The sequence below is a fragment of the Stylophora pistillata genome, chromosome 3 (genome assembly GCF_964205215.1).
Source record: "Stylophora pistillata chromosome 3, jaStyPist1.2, whole genome shotgun sequence".
NCBI lineage: Eukaryota > Metazoa > Cnidaria > Anthozoa > Scleractinia > Pocilloporidae > Stylophora > Stylophora pistillata.
In genome coordinates, this window is record NC_142521.1 from 40,787,884 (window position 1) to 40,803,550 (window position 15,667).

The following is a 15,667-nucleotide window of genomic DNA, read 5'->3' on the forward strand; positions in this document are numbered from 1 at the left end:
ACATCGAATGATCACTGCGCGTGTGATTTCTCTCTCTCACGTGACAGTATAAGTCACTCGCACGCGGTTGTAAAGAGCACCCGACATACAAGGGCTCTGATTCTTCATATGAATGAGCCGGCCTAGCCAGCAAATCCCAGCTGATATATATATAGTTTGCACTAAAATAGGTAAATATTATCATGAGAAACCTTGCTTTCTCTAGATTCAAATAATGTAACCATGCTTTATATATTAATGACTGTTCCTTACACTAATGATTTCAAGCTGTTCCCCTTGTTAGAAAAATCTGGACCGATGACAAGAAAATTAGCATATGTTATAGGACTACATGCTGTCCAATTTGGAAATAACTGGATGAAAAAAAATTCTTAGGACAGCCAAAACTGTACGAAGCCGTAGGCAAAGTCCAGTTTAGCTGTCAGAGGAATTTTTTGAATCCAATTATTTCCAAAATTGGACAAGCATGCAGTCCTCCAACTTAATAATTATATAGCTATTCAGTTGTAATTCGGCGTTGCTTAGTCAAGCTATTATTCTCTAATGTTTTAAAACTGTCCAATTAAGAGTTAATTTGGATAGTTTCAAACTAAATTAATCCTTACTAGAGAGGTTATAAACAATTAAAGAATAATAGCTATGCTTACAATTTCGGATTAATTACCACTTAAAGAATTAATAACACGTTGCTACCCTACATGCCACCTAGGTGTAAAGAGGAAGAAATTAACTGAACTGAACTATACAATGAATAGGTCAATGTAAGAAATATTTAGGTAAATTTCTTAGGGGCATTTCTTGAAAATAATTCGGGCTACTAAGTTAAACTCATCTACACTTTTTCATCCAGGAATGATCAATACATCAGTAATATATGCGTTTTTTGGGTCAGCGCCACGGATCAAAAGGCTCTCGCTTAAGCGTTCTATCCTGTTACGTGTACTTCACGATCCCTGTCTCACTAGCCAATCAGATGTCACGAAAAATTGGTTTCTTCCCGAAGCCGTTGATTCTTGGGGCTGACCTAAACAACCACAGCCCTGGAAAACAGACTGTATCTATATTGCCGATACATACAAAGGTTCTATCTTTTTCGAACATAAAACAGAAGGGTCTTGCACAGCCGAACTTTGGAATGTCACGCAACGCATCCATCAAAAGGAAAAAAAAGGTCGGACGAAATGTTGCGTGACACCCCATAGAAAGGCGGGGAGGTAGATTGAAGAATCGGTTGTGTGACTTGTGACATAATCTTCGTAACATGACAAAATTAATGCTTGACAACTCCATTCTCATGAGCTGGTTCGTGGTTGACATTGTACATACAGTCCAAGAAACCCCATGCTATCTCATTCACAATGGATCTATCCGGAATGCTCTGGGACATACCATAGATGGCAGACTATAATACAAGCAAAAAAGTCAATAAGTGACACGTTTTGGTCTTCTTCTTTTTCTTCTTCTTCTTCTTCTCCTTCTTCGTGCAGGTTCAAGCTGTCTAAAAAGAATCACCTACAAAGGGCTCTGTTCGATTTAAGTAAGATTCTTTCAATAAAACCTGTTTTAATCGGAGCTGCAGTATTTTCGAAGTAGTTTAAAATGTCCAAGGAGCAGTTTGAAGAGCTGATATCATATGCACACAAATATTTTTTTCTTTGGTAAAACCTTAACTTAGAAACATTAATGACGAAACTGAATGAAGTGACGGACTAATCCACACAGTGGCAGATCAACTGCATTTGACCAAACTGCAGACAGAGAGGCCTGAAAAAAATTCCGGCTTTGACAGTGTTCCTCTCGGATACTAGTTGGGAGCAACTACCATCTGAACGGCGAAAACATGCCCAGATCCGAACATGAACCTTCGAGGTTCGTTTGCTAATGGCCCTGGACCCTTAAAAGGAAGGCACGAGATCGAACCCTGTCGAAACTTGATCTAATTTTTGGGCCTTTTCGCCGCAATTTCTTTAACTCAGTTTAATCTGAATATGAAAGCAATCTTCGCAGTAATGAGCACTACCTAAACAGAAGTGAAAATAAGGTCTGAAAAAATCGAGGCCTGTACGGGATTTGAACCCATGGCACCCGATTCGCTTTTAATCTACCGCTTATAAGCGAATCTAATTATTTCAAATTACCGCATACATGCTGATAAAGTAGGCCCTATTTACCTACCGAGATTAGATTACCGAGAACAAAACAAAGGCCAAAACAAAACAAAACAAAGGAAAACAAAACAAAGGAAATGATTTCAGAATGTTTTTCTGTTCTTCAGTAATCTTCACGCGTGGAATTTTATCCATGATCTCTTTATACCAGATGTAAAAGCGATGAATTTTCCTCTTTCGCTTAAACCTTGTCAAAAGAACAGAAAAACATTCTGAAATCATTTCCTTTGTTTTGTTTTCCTTTGTTTTGTTTTGTTTTGGCCTTTGTTTTGTTCTCGGTAATCTAATCTCGGTAGGTAAATAGGGCCTACTTTATCAGCATGTATGCGGTAATTTGAGAATAATTAGATTCGGTTATAAGCGGTAGATTAAAGGCGAATCGGGTGCCCATGCCCTCTGCGATACCGATGCAGTACTGGGAGCTAATTTGGTTAAATCAACTAAGTTGAAATTGTAAATTGGTCACCGTAACGAATAAAAAAGCTGACGTTTCGAGCGTTAGTACTGGGAGCTGGTCTTTATGTTGGTTCGTAATAAAGCCGTGAACTGATGAGTCAATGATTGTGAATATATGAAAATCATTTAGGTGAACTGCGGTTTAAGAAATGAATATGAAAGCGATCTTCGCAGTAATGAGTAGCAGTTCACAGATATGATTTTCATATATTCACAGTCATTCAATTCAATATGAGATGATCACTTTGTTGCTGTTTATCATCAACAGATCAAAATTCGTTTTACTTCATTTATTTGTGCCAACGGGATATCTCACCATGCCACTTGATTTTGCTGAAGGATCTTTCAGAATTGCAGCGGTACATTCTCTGACGTCCTTAATGAACTGATCGGCCACACCTGGCTGTGTGTTTAGGTACGTCACACAAATATGAATACTGGAAAAAACAACAAAATTACAAAACATCAACTGTGGACAGATACTCGGAGGATTTCAAAATTTAGCACTTGAAATCATTGTGCATTTGATAAAGCATTTGAGAATAAAGCATATTACAATCCACCTCGTTCCCAGGGGTCCTCTCTCGTCCCCGAGGGAAAGGACCCTGGGAACAAGTTAATTAAAAATGCCTACGAGATTTTCAAGTGCACTTTGTGACGATGCTGTTCGCTATATTTCTGAAAGAAACAGATGATACAAACCTTGAAGGGAATTGAAGAGTATTTAGATGCCAGCCTTTCTTGGTGAGAGCATCCCCCAGGTGGTAAACATCAAAATCGTGCGAAGCAAAAGCCACAACACTCACTTCAGGTTTCCCAAGAACATAAACACCTTTGATCTTTCTTAAGCTGCAGTGGTAAAGAAAAACTTCCATTCACTAAGTACAAACAAACATCGATGAGTTTCCAATTTTATTACCATTTTCATTTCATTCTACGTTCTATAACAAAGATTTATGGAGCTTAAGTCACATGATTAACTCTTTAACTCCCGAGACATCAATATCAATTCTCTCTTATGTCTGCCATATATTTTTCGGACTGAAAATCAGCGAAAAAAGAAAAGGCGTTTTAAAAATGAACCTTAAACACAAAACCACAAATCTTCCTCACCCATCCTCAATTTTCTTTCTAGTCGAGATAATTTTTCTTGTGCTCTCAACATAACCTGGAAAGGGAAAAAAAAAAAGATTTTGTATTGATTGTGGCATATCAAAATTAATTACCCTCTCACTCAAACATTTGAAATCTCGTTGTCTACAAAAACCATCCACTTAATGGCTTAGTATTCCATACCAGCTTCTCCATAGTAAATCATTGTAGCCCATGTTGATGCTATGACTGCACCCGGTCGACTGCCAGGTATTGATGGACAGGCGTAGATTCCTCCTTGCCAATCAGGTGCAACAAAATACTAAAGGAAAAAACCCAATAAATCCACTGTTATGAGCTGCACCCTTAAAACACAAGGTTTAATGTACAAGTGCGTTTCATTTCATGTAAACAAAGCAGCTTTTGAAATGTCCACTCAACACCTTATGGAAAACTCAACCTTTCTCCAAGGCTAAAGCTCGAAACTTCAGCTTTAAGAATCTCTTTTCACACAATCAACCCTAGTTCATAAAACCAAATTATCTTTTAATTTTACACCCATCACCGACGCAGCACAACAGTTTCTCTATTATTTTTCTCACAAACTTCAATTAAAGGTCTATGTCGATGTTGCTTTATTTTTACAAGTGTGTAGCTGGTGTAACTAAATCTCTTTCATTATTTTTCTGGTGGCAAAACAGCAAACTACCTGCAGACTTACAGTACAGGTACAATTTGGTATACTGCACTTGCCGTGTAACATGAGAATCTCACTCATTTTAACCTTCGAGCAAATTTGGTGGAAAGTCGGTAATCAGTAATATTGCTCCCTCCACAAAAAAAAAATAAAATAAAAATTCACGTGAATTCATGCAGCTGTAGAAATTTACTTCCTCTAGCTGCAAGGAATTAACCACAAGGTAGGGATACAATTTTGGTTTTATTTTGTAATTCTGAGTCCTTCACGAAGCAGTTTTAAGAATTAGGAGTATCTCCTATTAAATGTCTCTTAGAAGCAAACTTTGCTTTAAATCAACTTACCTGGAAGTGCCTGAGATGCTTGTTACTGTACATAATAACTGAGGATCCTTTGGGTGAGAATCCATACTGAAGACAGAAAAGACAGTCATCACTTAGCTTCAAAGTGGAAAACAGCAAACAACTTATACAATTGTGAATAGGATAAGAAAGATGGTACGTTTTGAGGTTGGAAAAGAAATAGAGAAAAATGTTTTCTGCTGTGTCATGTGAGTGGGTCAAATGGGCCTTGCCCACCAAACAGTCCCTGTGGCTCAGTGGTACATCATAGGAATACAGAATCTGAAGATCTGAGGTTTGATTCCTTGTGGGGAATCAGAATTTTCCTTAGTCCCTCACTTGTGGCAAGACAAAAAAACATCTTATTCTAACTTAAACAATTATATAAATTTTGTGGGAAAAAAGAGACATGAATACCAGTAGGACACAAGAAGCTCAACAAATTCCACTTTGCAACAGATATGGAAATTGAGTTGATAAAATATAAACAGAAGCTATTCAAAAAATGTAGCATTTTGACCCACCTTGTGAGTATCACAAGATATACTTGTTACTCCATCTACAGAAAAATCAAATGGAGGAACACTAAAGCTGCAAGAATGAACAAAAAATATGCAACATTAGCATCCATATTATTTAATACAAAAGCAGAATCGATGAAATGTAAACCCAACTTTTTATATGTGAATGGGGGAAGTAGCCATATTCCTGGAAACTTCATATTTTGAAGAGCAGGATAAGCTCACATGTAGGCTGGCAGGATATTTAATCTTTTACCTTTTAAAAAAATTTACATGGCGCTACTTCTTTTACTACCCAATCGCCCCTTACAATAATTTAAAAAATATCTCACCCAGAAATATCTATTTAACATGAGTAAGATAAACTAATTAGTGAATTAACTAAGCTGTAGGATGTCCCTTCTGGCTTGCAGGTTATCTTTAGCCTTTACCCACTTTTTACTCATATGAAAGCATTGCGAAGGATTGTGTTATAACTGAGACATACCCAGCTTTTTTCATAAATGGTATCAGAAAACCACCAAGGCAGGCATCCACATGACAACCCAGATTATACTTTTTGGCGAGTTTGGCTATTTCTTCAATTGGATCTATAACACCATGAGGAAACTGAGGTGCTGAACCACAAAGCTGAAACACAGAAAGGACATTCATGTATTAATTGGAAATAGAGAACCCGTAACAGTACTTTAATAGGAACTGCAGTACTTGGATGTACATGTAGCCTATAAGGCAAAAATGAAGACAGAGGGGAAGACAGTCTCATAAAGAAGACAAAAAAAATCCAAAAAAAAAAAAAGAAACTAAAACCAAAACAAACCATGAGTGAACCACAGACAAACATTTAACAGACAATGGTCCACATAATACCATAACCTGCCATCAGACATGCCTTTTTTCAGCAGATAGCAACAGAGTAGCCATTTTTTAACCCTTTAACTCCCAGAAGTGATTGACCTGTAACTTCTCCCTATAATATCCATACATGATCCAGCAAACAGGTAATGAGAATACTCAAACTTATCAGGTAGAAATTGTCACCTTGATTGAACACCAAATTCTCCTAACCAATTTACAAGGAAATGTGTCACAGCCAGAGGGGAGAATTCATAATCAGATCTTGGGTGTTTAAGGGTTAACCAGTTAAGCAATACTCCACATTTTCGACTTGCAGCAATCAACTAGTGAAGATCTATCACTGCAGACTTTCTATCTATTTCAGTTTTCCCCAACTCTTGTGCTGTTCTTGGACACCCAAGCCTGACTACAGGTCACAAGAACTGTCAATAGGACACAAGACAAAGACAGAACAAGCAACCACGACACAAATAGCTCACAAACTGCAGAACTCAAGAACTGTCAATAGGATACAAGAGAAAGACAAAACAAGCAACCACGACACAAATAGCTCACAAACTGCAGAACTCAATTGAACCTACTAGAATGGTATTCTTTGTTATTTCTCTCCTCATGGCCTGCAAAAGTCAAACAACAGGGACATTATTTGATTGAGTTGCAAACCTTTAAGCTTTGGTCTTAAAAACTTTGCACTTAAGTAAGGTTCAAGCTGCACAATTAACACTTGTAAAGACTACTTCTTACCTTGATGTTAACTTTTCTTGTTTTCTCATCAACAGGAACATGAACAAGCTTTATATTGAAATAGTGAGCTGCCTATCAAACCAAGAAGACAACAGAGTAGAGGGGATACATTTCTAAAAAGACCGTGGTGCTGCATTGGTGGGCATAGCATAAGAAGACAACTTTGGTTTATCAACTGAATTAATAAGTGTAAATTGGCCACCAGAAAGAGTTTCAAAGCAGACATTTCAAGCATTAGATTTTTGTCCGAATGAAAGAGCTGACAAAGGGCTTTGAAATTCCTTATGGTGGCCAATTTCCATTATCAACTCAGTTGATAAAACCAAAATTACAAGAAGACAACAGCTTGAGGACAAGAACTACATGAAGACTATACTCACTGAATGTACATGTACAGCTTCTATGGCATATACACTCAATGACTTAAGTTGAGCTCAGAGAAGAACAAACAAAGAACCAATAAAAAATACACAAACAGAAGCAAAATGAAGCAAAGGAAAATTATTTTATCTTATTTCAATTTGTTTGGCTACAAGCACTGGAGCAAACTCAACTAGCTTAAGCTTAAAATGGTCGTGGTATATAGAGTATGAGTAAATGTACCTTATCAAATGCTGCATGAATACTTATTGGTACCACTCTGAAAAATACAAGTATGTATCTTTTTTTTTTCAAATATGAATCAAATCTATAGCAAGCACACAGTAACTGATTTAACAAATTACAAGTTACATTTTTCCCAAAATGTTGCCACTTGACTTATAAGTGTTGCAGCTATCCCTATACAAATGTTGGTGCAAGTGTAACCAAATAAAATTCATAAATGTTTCATTGTGTCTAATTAAGCTGGGGATTTAAGAGTTCTCCCATAAAATTTCACTACCTCAAGCTTTTTTGTTTTTATCTAGGTGTGGCAAACATTGACCAGTTACTTTTCTGCATGAAAACCTGTATTTTTTCAGACCTACCTTATGTGAACAACACAGGATAGTACTTACATTTCTGGGTGTGTTATTCCACGATCGTGTGCCCAGTCACGATATGCTTTGCATGCCATCAATATGCTCTCAGTTCCTCCACTCGTCATCTACAATTAATAAAAGACAATAATTATAATCATTACATAACTATAGTTGTGAATGTCCTCCAGAATTCTGAATAAAACAGTGACAAGGATACTTCAAATTCATCAATGCATAAAACCTAATATCAAATTCATAGTACTGGTATTTAATAATAATCCTAATTGAAAGCTAGCTTGTTAATTGAATAAAATATTTCTTGAACATGCCAGACCCTTAAAACAGGAGGAGAATCTCTTCAAGCAAAACTCTGTAGTTCAGGTAAGAATAATGACAGCCTCATTCTTATGTTGCACAGTGGGAATGCAACTGTTGGCAAGACTAGGATTTATTGCATTATTTCTTTCATGGTTCTTACTGTTCCACATGCATCCTTCCCTCCTTGGTACATATTAACACACATCTGAACAACTTCTGCTTCCATCTTGCGTACTGTTACATATAAAAAATAATTAAAATCATTTTCATGACACATGATGAAATTCCATGAAATTAAAAGTCTAATTAATATAAATTATATAATTTATAAATGTATATATCTCAATTTCTATGCATGCTATGATTGGTCAATTTAGCACTGTACAGTCTGCTAAATTTAAAAGTTTGTTTGAATTGAACCTTCCCTCTCTATTTGAACCCAAAAAATTAATACCAAAAATATCTTGCTTAACTTATTTTCTAGGTCCATACTGAACGTTGCTTTGTGCTTGGGCCACAAATCAGAAAAACTTAATCTGTAACTTATAGTATGGACCTCAAACTCAGTTAGGTTAGGTTACATTGTTAGCTGATTACTTACCATCAGGAAAAATATCCACATGAAGTGGATTGGCCCAGGTGAACTTTGAATAGACCTATAGGTAAAATAATTAAAATCTTCAGAGGACTGACGCTGTTTCTGATAAAGCTCTATGTTAGCACAGGAGTTCTGGCTAAGTATCAAATTAAATACTGTTAGCAGCTATGGCCATAATTGTAAACTTCTTCAAGCCTACACATGTATAGTTATCCACAACAAGACTGATAGAACATAAGGGTCTTAAATCTTTTTTAATAGTCCATTTTACAGTTGTGTGCTTGGTTGCCAAGCCTTTGAATGGGAGTGAGGCTAGGGTTGACCTTGTTATGATACAAACCTTGCTGCCTTTCAAATGTAAATCACTTTGTTATCATGCTAAGTAGATACAGGTCTCTATCACAACAAGGTCACCTTCAGCCTCACTCTGAATCAAAGGCTTGGCAACTAAGTACACAACTGTAAAATGGCCTATTCAGATGAGTCTAAAATTCATTTCCCAAAGTTTTAAAATGGCTCTAAACAAGCCCTTCTTTCTTTACCTTTGTAAGCACTTCAGTGAGTTCTTTTCCTCCATAATATATTGCTCCAGAAACACGTCCCTCCTCCCATTTCACTTCACCTACAGTAAATGGTCATGTTAACAAGCGAGAGGCCAATAAAATTAAAGAATTAAACTTCATATTACGCACAAAATCCTCATAAACATTATCAAATGATTTCCCAGGATGAAGATAGGTAGAAGTTCAACTGCTGTGTAGCTTGCTTTTAACCCTATAAAATCTAACCGCCTCCCGGTTAGCTCAACCGCCTCCCAGTTAGCTCAACAACCTCCCGGTTAGCCCAACCGCCTCCCGGTTAGCCCAACCGCCTCCCAGTTAGCCCAACCACCTCCCGGTTAGCTCAACCGCCTCCCGGTTAGCTCAACCGCCTCCCGGTTAGCTCAACCGCCTCCCGGTTAGCTCAACCGCCTCCCGGTTAGCTCAATCGCCTCCCGGTTAGCTCAATTGGTAGAGCGTTGGACTGTTGTGTGGGAGGTTGTGAGTTCAAATCCGGCTGGACCAACACTCAGGGTCTTTAATTAACTGAGAAGAAAGTGCTCCCTTTGTTATAATATCTGCAAATGGTTAGACCTTCTAGTCTTCTCGGATAGGGACAATAAATGGAGGTCCCATCTCCTGCAGGGCTGGGGTAGGAGACGTTAATTTCCCACAAACGAGATTACTGTGTGATGGTGTCCTCCCCGGGGTGGGATGGGTGGGTAATAAAGGGGTTAGGTGTCAATTAGAACGAAAGTTCTGTTCCTTTCTCCTGCCATTCCTGTGGCGAATGAATTAAACTTAAACTTAAATCCCATGATCTTATTGTGTATTCTCCCCTCTAGCTGCCCATATATCAGTCACCAAAATTTGGCGTTAGTTCAAGATAACAACTTCTACTGGATAAGTTTGAGTATTCTCATAACCTGTTTATTGGATAATGTATGGTATATTATAAGGAGAAGTTACATGTTAATCACTCCTGGGAGTTAGAAGTTTAATAAAGGAGAGAAAACACCCACTGTCGGGAACTTGAGAGAGAATATCAAAAGCAACTTGGTAAATGAAAAAAATAAACTACTCAATAACTTTTGTCAACAAATGCAGCAAATATGTACATGTCTTGTTGACCACTAATAAAAACAACAAATTTATGTGTATAAAAATCCAAGGTTTTTGCTATCATAGTAATGAAGATGTTACTTACCTAGCTTTGTGTATTTATCAATTTCCTTCATCAGATCTTTCTACAAGGGAAAAATGAGCAACTATTTGTTTACATACAAGTGATTTACTTAGTAATAAGATTGCATACATTCAAAGAAGCCCATCTCTATAAACTTGAAAAATAGACATGTTTGATTTTAGGCCACTCCCTCTCATCCCCTCCAATTACCTCCCCCCTCCCCTCCCCCCCTTCCCCCTCCTCCAGCCAACAAACCTCTTCACAGTCACGATAATTCAAACATTACAAACAAAGGAACTTTGAAAACTAATTTGAAACATTCTAAACCAAGAAGATCTTAGACCACAACATATAATAATTATCTAATCTTTGTTACCAAATATAAGTTCAGATATAAACTATTTCTTATACACTTTTAAAATCATTTATAACTAAAACCTCAACATTTTAAAACACAAACCTCTTTCATTCCTTTGGCTGGTAGCTTAAAATTACATTTAAAAAAAGAAATCAGTACATTCACTTACACAAAACAATTAGTGACATAGTATTAAACATAAACTAGTTATTGAAGCAAACTCTAAATTTGCAAAATGATTTTCATCCAACGATCATCTTTTATTTAACAGGTCCCAGAAGGTAACATTTTATTACTGGGTAAATCACTTTCAGAAAGGGAATGCACTTAGTCTAGTATGTGCGGTATATTCCAGGAAAATGCTGCATAGCAATAACATTAAATAATCTATATAGTACTGTACAACTAAACAAGAGTGTACGGGTTACTGCAGACGCTTATAAGCTCGTAAGGTTATAAATAAGCTTCTCGCTACTGCTAACTTACTGCAAGTACCTCAAGCTACAATCCACCTTTAACAAAGTGTAAACATTTGAATTTAATGATCTGTTCAACTGGTATTTGCCTCTTTTGCCTTGGTAAAGTTTATTGAGTTTTAAGCTTTTAGATGTAATATTTACATGGTCCTCCAAAAATGACTGTGCTGGTTGGGCAGCTATTTGACTCCTTTCACCGACAAGTGGCATGTTCATTGATTATACTATGTCATGGCAACCATATTACCACCAAAGGCTACAAAATTCTGACTTTAAAAACAGTGACCTTGTAGCCCTGAATAGTATGCTACCTCTTCCACATTTTCTTCCAATCAAGTTTTTTTGTTCAACTATGTACATCTTTTATAATATCTTGCTAAATAATTGAAAGCAGGACAATTGGTAAGAAGAGCAACTGCATGTATGTATATTTAGAGGTTTGTATATCTCTACATATAGATACATAATTTATTGTTACATACTCTGGTAAAGAAGGTCTCTCCAGGCTTCACAGGAAATACTGTTTTGCCCATTTCTTCCACAGTTTTATTCATTTCATTGGCTATCTGTGGTGGACCAGATAAACAATTTTAATAAAAAAAAAAAAATTTCTGACATACCAAAATAATTATATGCAGTGTATTTGTTTTGTGTTGATCAAGGTCTCTAGCACTTACATGTACTGTCAACTCACTTTGACTTGGGTAATTCTGTTAACTGTTATATACTTTGTCTATACCTTTCTTTCTAGTGCAATGTTTGTTGTGATAAGTCCCCAGTATAGGTTTTAACTCTTTAAAGTCTTATTACACAGGCATGTGTGGCATGACAAGGAGAACAGAGAGGTCCTGAAATATTTCCTCTATAACACTGTGTTATGCCAATCTGAAACACTCAACCTCACCCTGAAAAGTGTGTGTGCTACTCTTAAAGATCCTCACCTTATCTTTTACAAAGGGCAGTCTTCTCATCGTTCTAAAAAATCCTTTCTTTACTCTCTCTATCAGGCCTGAATGACATCAAATAAAGTTGACATAAACCCTGGACACTTCAACACATGTCCCTTTAACTTCCAAGATCTGATTGTTAATTATCTTCTTAAGCTACTATACATTTCATCGCAAATTAGTTACAAGAATTTGGTGTTATGCATCAATCAGCAGCCCCCCCTCCCCCCCCCCCCGAGGCCCACCCATGGGTATTGGTTGAGTTTGTCAGATATTTGTTGCCTGAGGGTGTAGGGGAAAATACAGAGATTGCACCTCACGGGGCAGACCCTGGGGATTTATTGGTTCTGGATCCACCCTATTGAGGATTCCCAGAGATAAATAGTTAGAGATACCATATTTACCCGTGTATAATACACACTTTTTTTCTATAAAAATAACCATCAAAATTGCGGTGCGTATTATACACGGGTTCCATTGTTTGTGAGGCACGTACTAATTTGGATACGTTAAAAGTGAGGATCGAAAAAGTGTGGTGTGCGTGAATCGGTGGCCTGGGGAGGAGAAAGAGCTTGTTTGTTTACGACTCATTTGAAGCTCACTTGATAGATACTGTGAAAGTGTCCTTCAAATGTGAGAGAACTACTCTTCCTGTGATTCTCAACGGGTTAACTTCCCTTCCCCAGCCGCTTGACGCATCTTTGAATAAACCATTTAAAAATGGAGTCTGAAAGCAGTGGATACAGTGGATGGCTGATGGAATTCACAAATTTACCGCCACTGCACGGCAAAAGAAGGCTTCCGAGGAACTGATCTGTTCATGGATTTCGCAAGCGTGGAAAGCCATTCCGTCCAAAATGATCGCTGCCTCTTTCCTGAAGTGTGGGATTACAAACAATTTGGATGGCACACAAGATGATTCAGTCATTGAAAACCTATTTAATCAGACGGCGAGTCGGAATTTCAAGGCTTCGTTGTTTAATTCAAAGACACTAAATCCCTTAACTTAAATCGTACGCCAGGCAGTAATGATAATCAAGCTACGAGCAGTGCGGTGTGTAGAAATAATGTTTATGAATTGCTGTTATGATGATTAAAGTTGTGAATTTTGGTATATCAATGAGGACTTCAAGTTACAACTTTGGTTAAAACATTTGACTGTTATTGAATAGAAAAGCTTGTAATTATGTGCTTGGTGCGTGCGATATTTGTTGTCAAAATGGTTGTAAACATATTATTAATGAATTTCCAGCTCCTGCTAATTAAATGAAAAAATAGAAGTTTTAATTCTTGGTGTTTGTCTTGAAATATTTTTTATACACAGATGCATATTATACACGGGTAAATATGGTATTCCCTTTGCGTCCTTCTCACACCAGATTTAGGGCTTGAATTAACCAAGCTTTGTCAACAAACCTGTTTACAACACTTGGAGCTCAGATAGAAATACGAATTTCACATGTGCTAAACTTAATGCAAATGAGCAAGGACAATAGTTTTTTCTCATTAGCATTAGATTTGGCGCATGAGAAATTCAGTGTTTAAAACGGGCCTGTGCAAAGCAAATTGCTTATTTTTGGGCATAAAGTTCATACATAAGTACGTTAACGGGGACACTGGTCCTTATTGTTGTACCCAAGGGGACAGGAGATTTATCAGAATTCCTCTGCCCTACATCCAGGAGGGATTTGATGAGGTTTGAACAGGCATTTGGACAAATCCCCCTTGGTCCCTGGGGGTGGGCTCCAGGGGGAAGCCGCTGATTCATGGATTAGATCAAAATGACAACTTCTACCTGATAAGTTTGACTATTCTCGTTACCTGTTTGATGGTAATGTAAGGATATAGAGAGTTTCACAATTTTGTCAGGAGAAGTTGTTGCATGGCTGGCCAGAATTGATCCATTTGCACATGCCAGGACATGTTATATAATTTTGCCAAAGTGAAATGGTGCCATGTTGGCCCACATCCTAGGTGCCTTATGCAATGAATAAATTATGAATAGCATCAAATGATACAAACTTTTTTCTCTGAAGAATGCCCATCCAATCACCCAGCGTATAATTTCCAAGGCAAGCCAAACAAAGAAGCAGTAGGTGACTGTATTGACAACAATCTGTAATACAGAAAAAAACAAGTTAGTTCCTTGGTTTGTTAGAGATCGCGTCAAGTAATTGAATCATGAGAAAAAAGTGTCTCTGCTAAGGCTCCTATTTATCTTTATCCCAGTTTATTCCCCTGGATTACTAGCCATAACCATATCCAAAGCCATATGACAATAACATCATCGTCAAAATTTTACACCCTCATACATAAACATCCGAGAAAATATTTTGTCTAAGTTGGTATTGATGTCGTTCGATTACTTTCAGTAACAGTTACTTTCAGTTAAAAAGATGATGTAACTTCAAGCAAGCAAATTGCCCAATAACAAATATTAAAGATCGACCTTTGACCACTTCGAACTTAAACTGTAACGTACACTGTGTAGTGTGGGGAAAATGTTGACAATCTAAAATAACACTTGTTCGTTGTTGAATGATGAAACTGAAGTTCATGAGGAGTCTTCGTGAGCAATTTATATGTAAAAACTGAGACAAAAAATTCCAAAAATGAGCAAGGAGAACTACCAAATTCTATTAAATTTTAAATTATTTTAAAAATGAAGAAAACACTAAGTATATCTAAATAAGTCTATAAATCGGTTTAATTTACCTCCCAAGCTTCCATCCCTCGGCACCATCGATGAATATGGCGTCTTGCCTCGGCTAGGTAAAAAACGAACGTCCACTGAAAGAAAACAAATCATCGTCGACAAAATTAACACATGGAACATGAATCAATACCGGTGAAAAGTATTTTTGGAAAAAATCGTCGACATTTTCTCCTAGCTTATGTAACACCAGCGAAGTACTCTTTAGCTATCGACAGTAAACATCACAGTTCACAACTAACACATATTTCATTCCAGTGAAGATATTCCGGTAAATGAGGTTCTACTACATCTAAAAATTGCTCCCATAGCGTTTTGTCTAACATGGTCAAAGTCGACAGAAGTTTCGAGGCAAACAAATGGTTGTAATTGTGTGATCTTTAATGTCCCATGAATGTCACGTGATGACTTAAAACCGGTCCTCTTGAAAGTTAAGCAATTTCCGGTTATGTTAATCGTGTCTGAGAGGTGTTTCGCAAAAGTTCCCCCAGAATGATATAAAATTTACTATAATTTTAATAATAAATAGATTATGGGAGAATGTGCGTTTGAAATTTTAAGATTTATAATTGCAATACTCATCCGGAGAGAGTTTGTGTGACGCACTTCCGGAAACATATGTTGTTTCTTACTGAAGTAACCACCACAAAAATCAACAAAGCACGAGGACGACATTGCATATCATTTACTCCT

At 37.1% G+C, this 15,667-nt stretch overlaps 1 protein-coding gene across 1 annotated transcript; it reads right to left on the reverse strand.

The window, feature by feature from the left end:
* Positions 1-1,121: 1,121 nt before the first annotated feature.
* On the reverse strand, positions 1,122-15,382 carry LOC111340783 (sphingosine-1-phosphate lyase 1). The gene is made up of 22 exons (XM_088751551.1): positions 15,217-15,382; positions 14,977-15,051; positions 14,284-14,377; positions 12,256-12,323; positions 11,797-11,880; positions 10,941-10,964; positions 10,502-10,541; positions 9,298-9,377; positions 8,759-8,813; positions 8,318-8,391; positions 7,876-7,964; positions 7,481-7,517; positions 6,878-6,949; positions 6,715-6,750; positions 5,763-5,905; positions 5,279-5,345; positions 4,758-4,823; positions 3,921-4,038; positions 3,738-3,792; positions 3,327-3,473; positions 2,941-3,061; positions 1,122-1,402 (listed from the first exon to the last, which is right to left on the reverse strand). The coding sequence occupies exons 1-22, from the start codon at positions 15,298-15,300 to the stop codon at positions 1,271-1,273; spliced, it is 1,761 nt and encodes a 586-aa protein (XP_088607677.1). The 5' UTR covers positions 15,301-15,382; the 3' UTR covers positions 1,122-1,270.
* Positions 15,383-15,667: the final 285 nt, after the last annotated feature.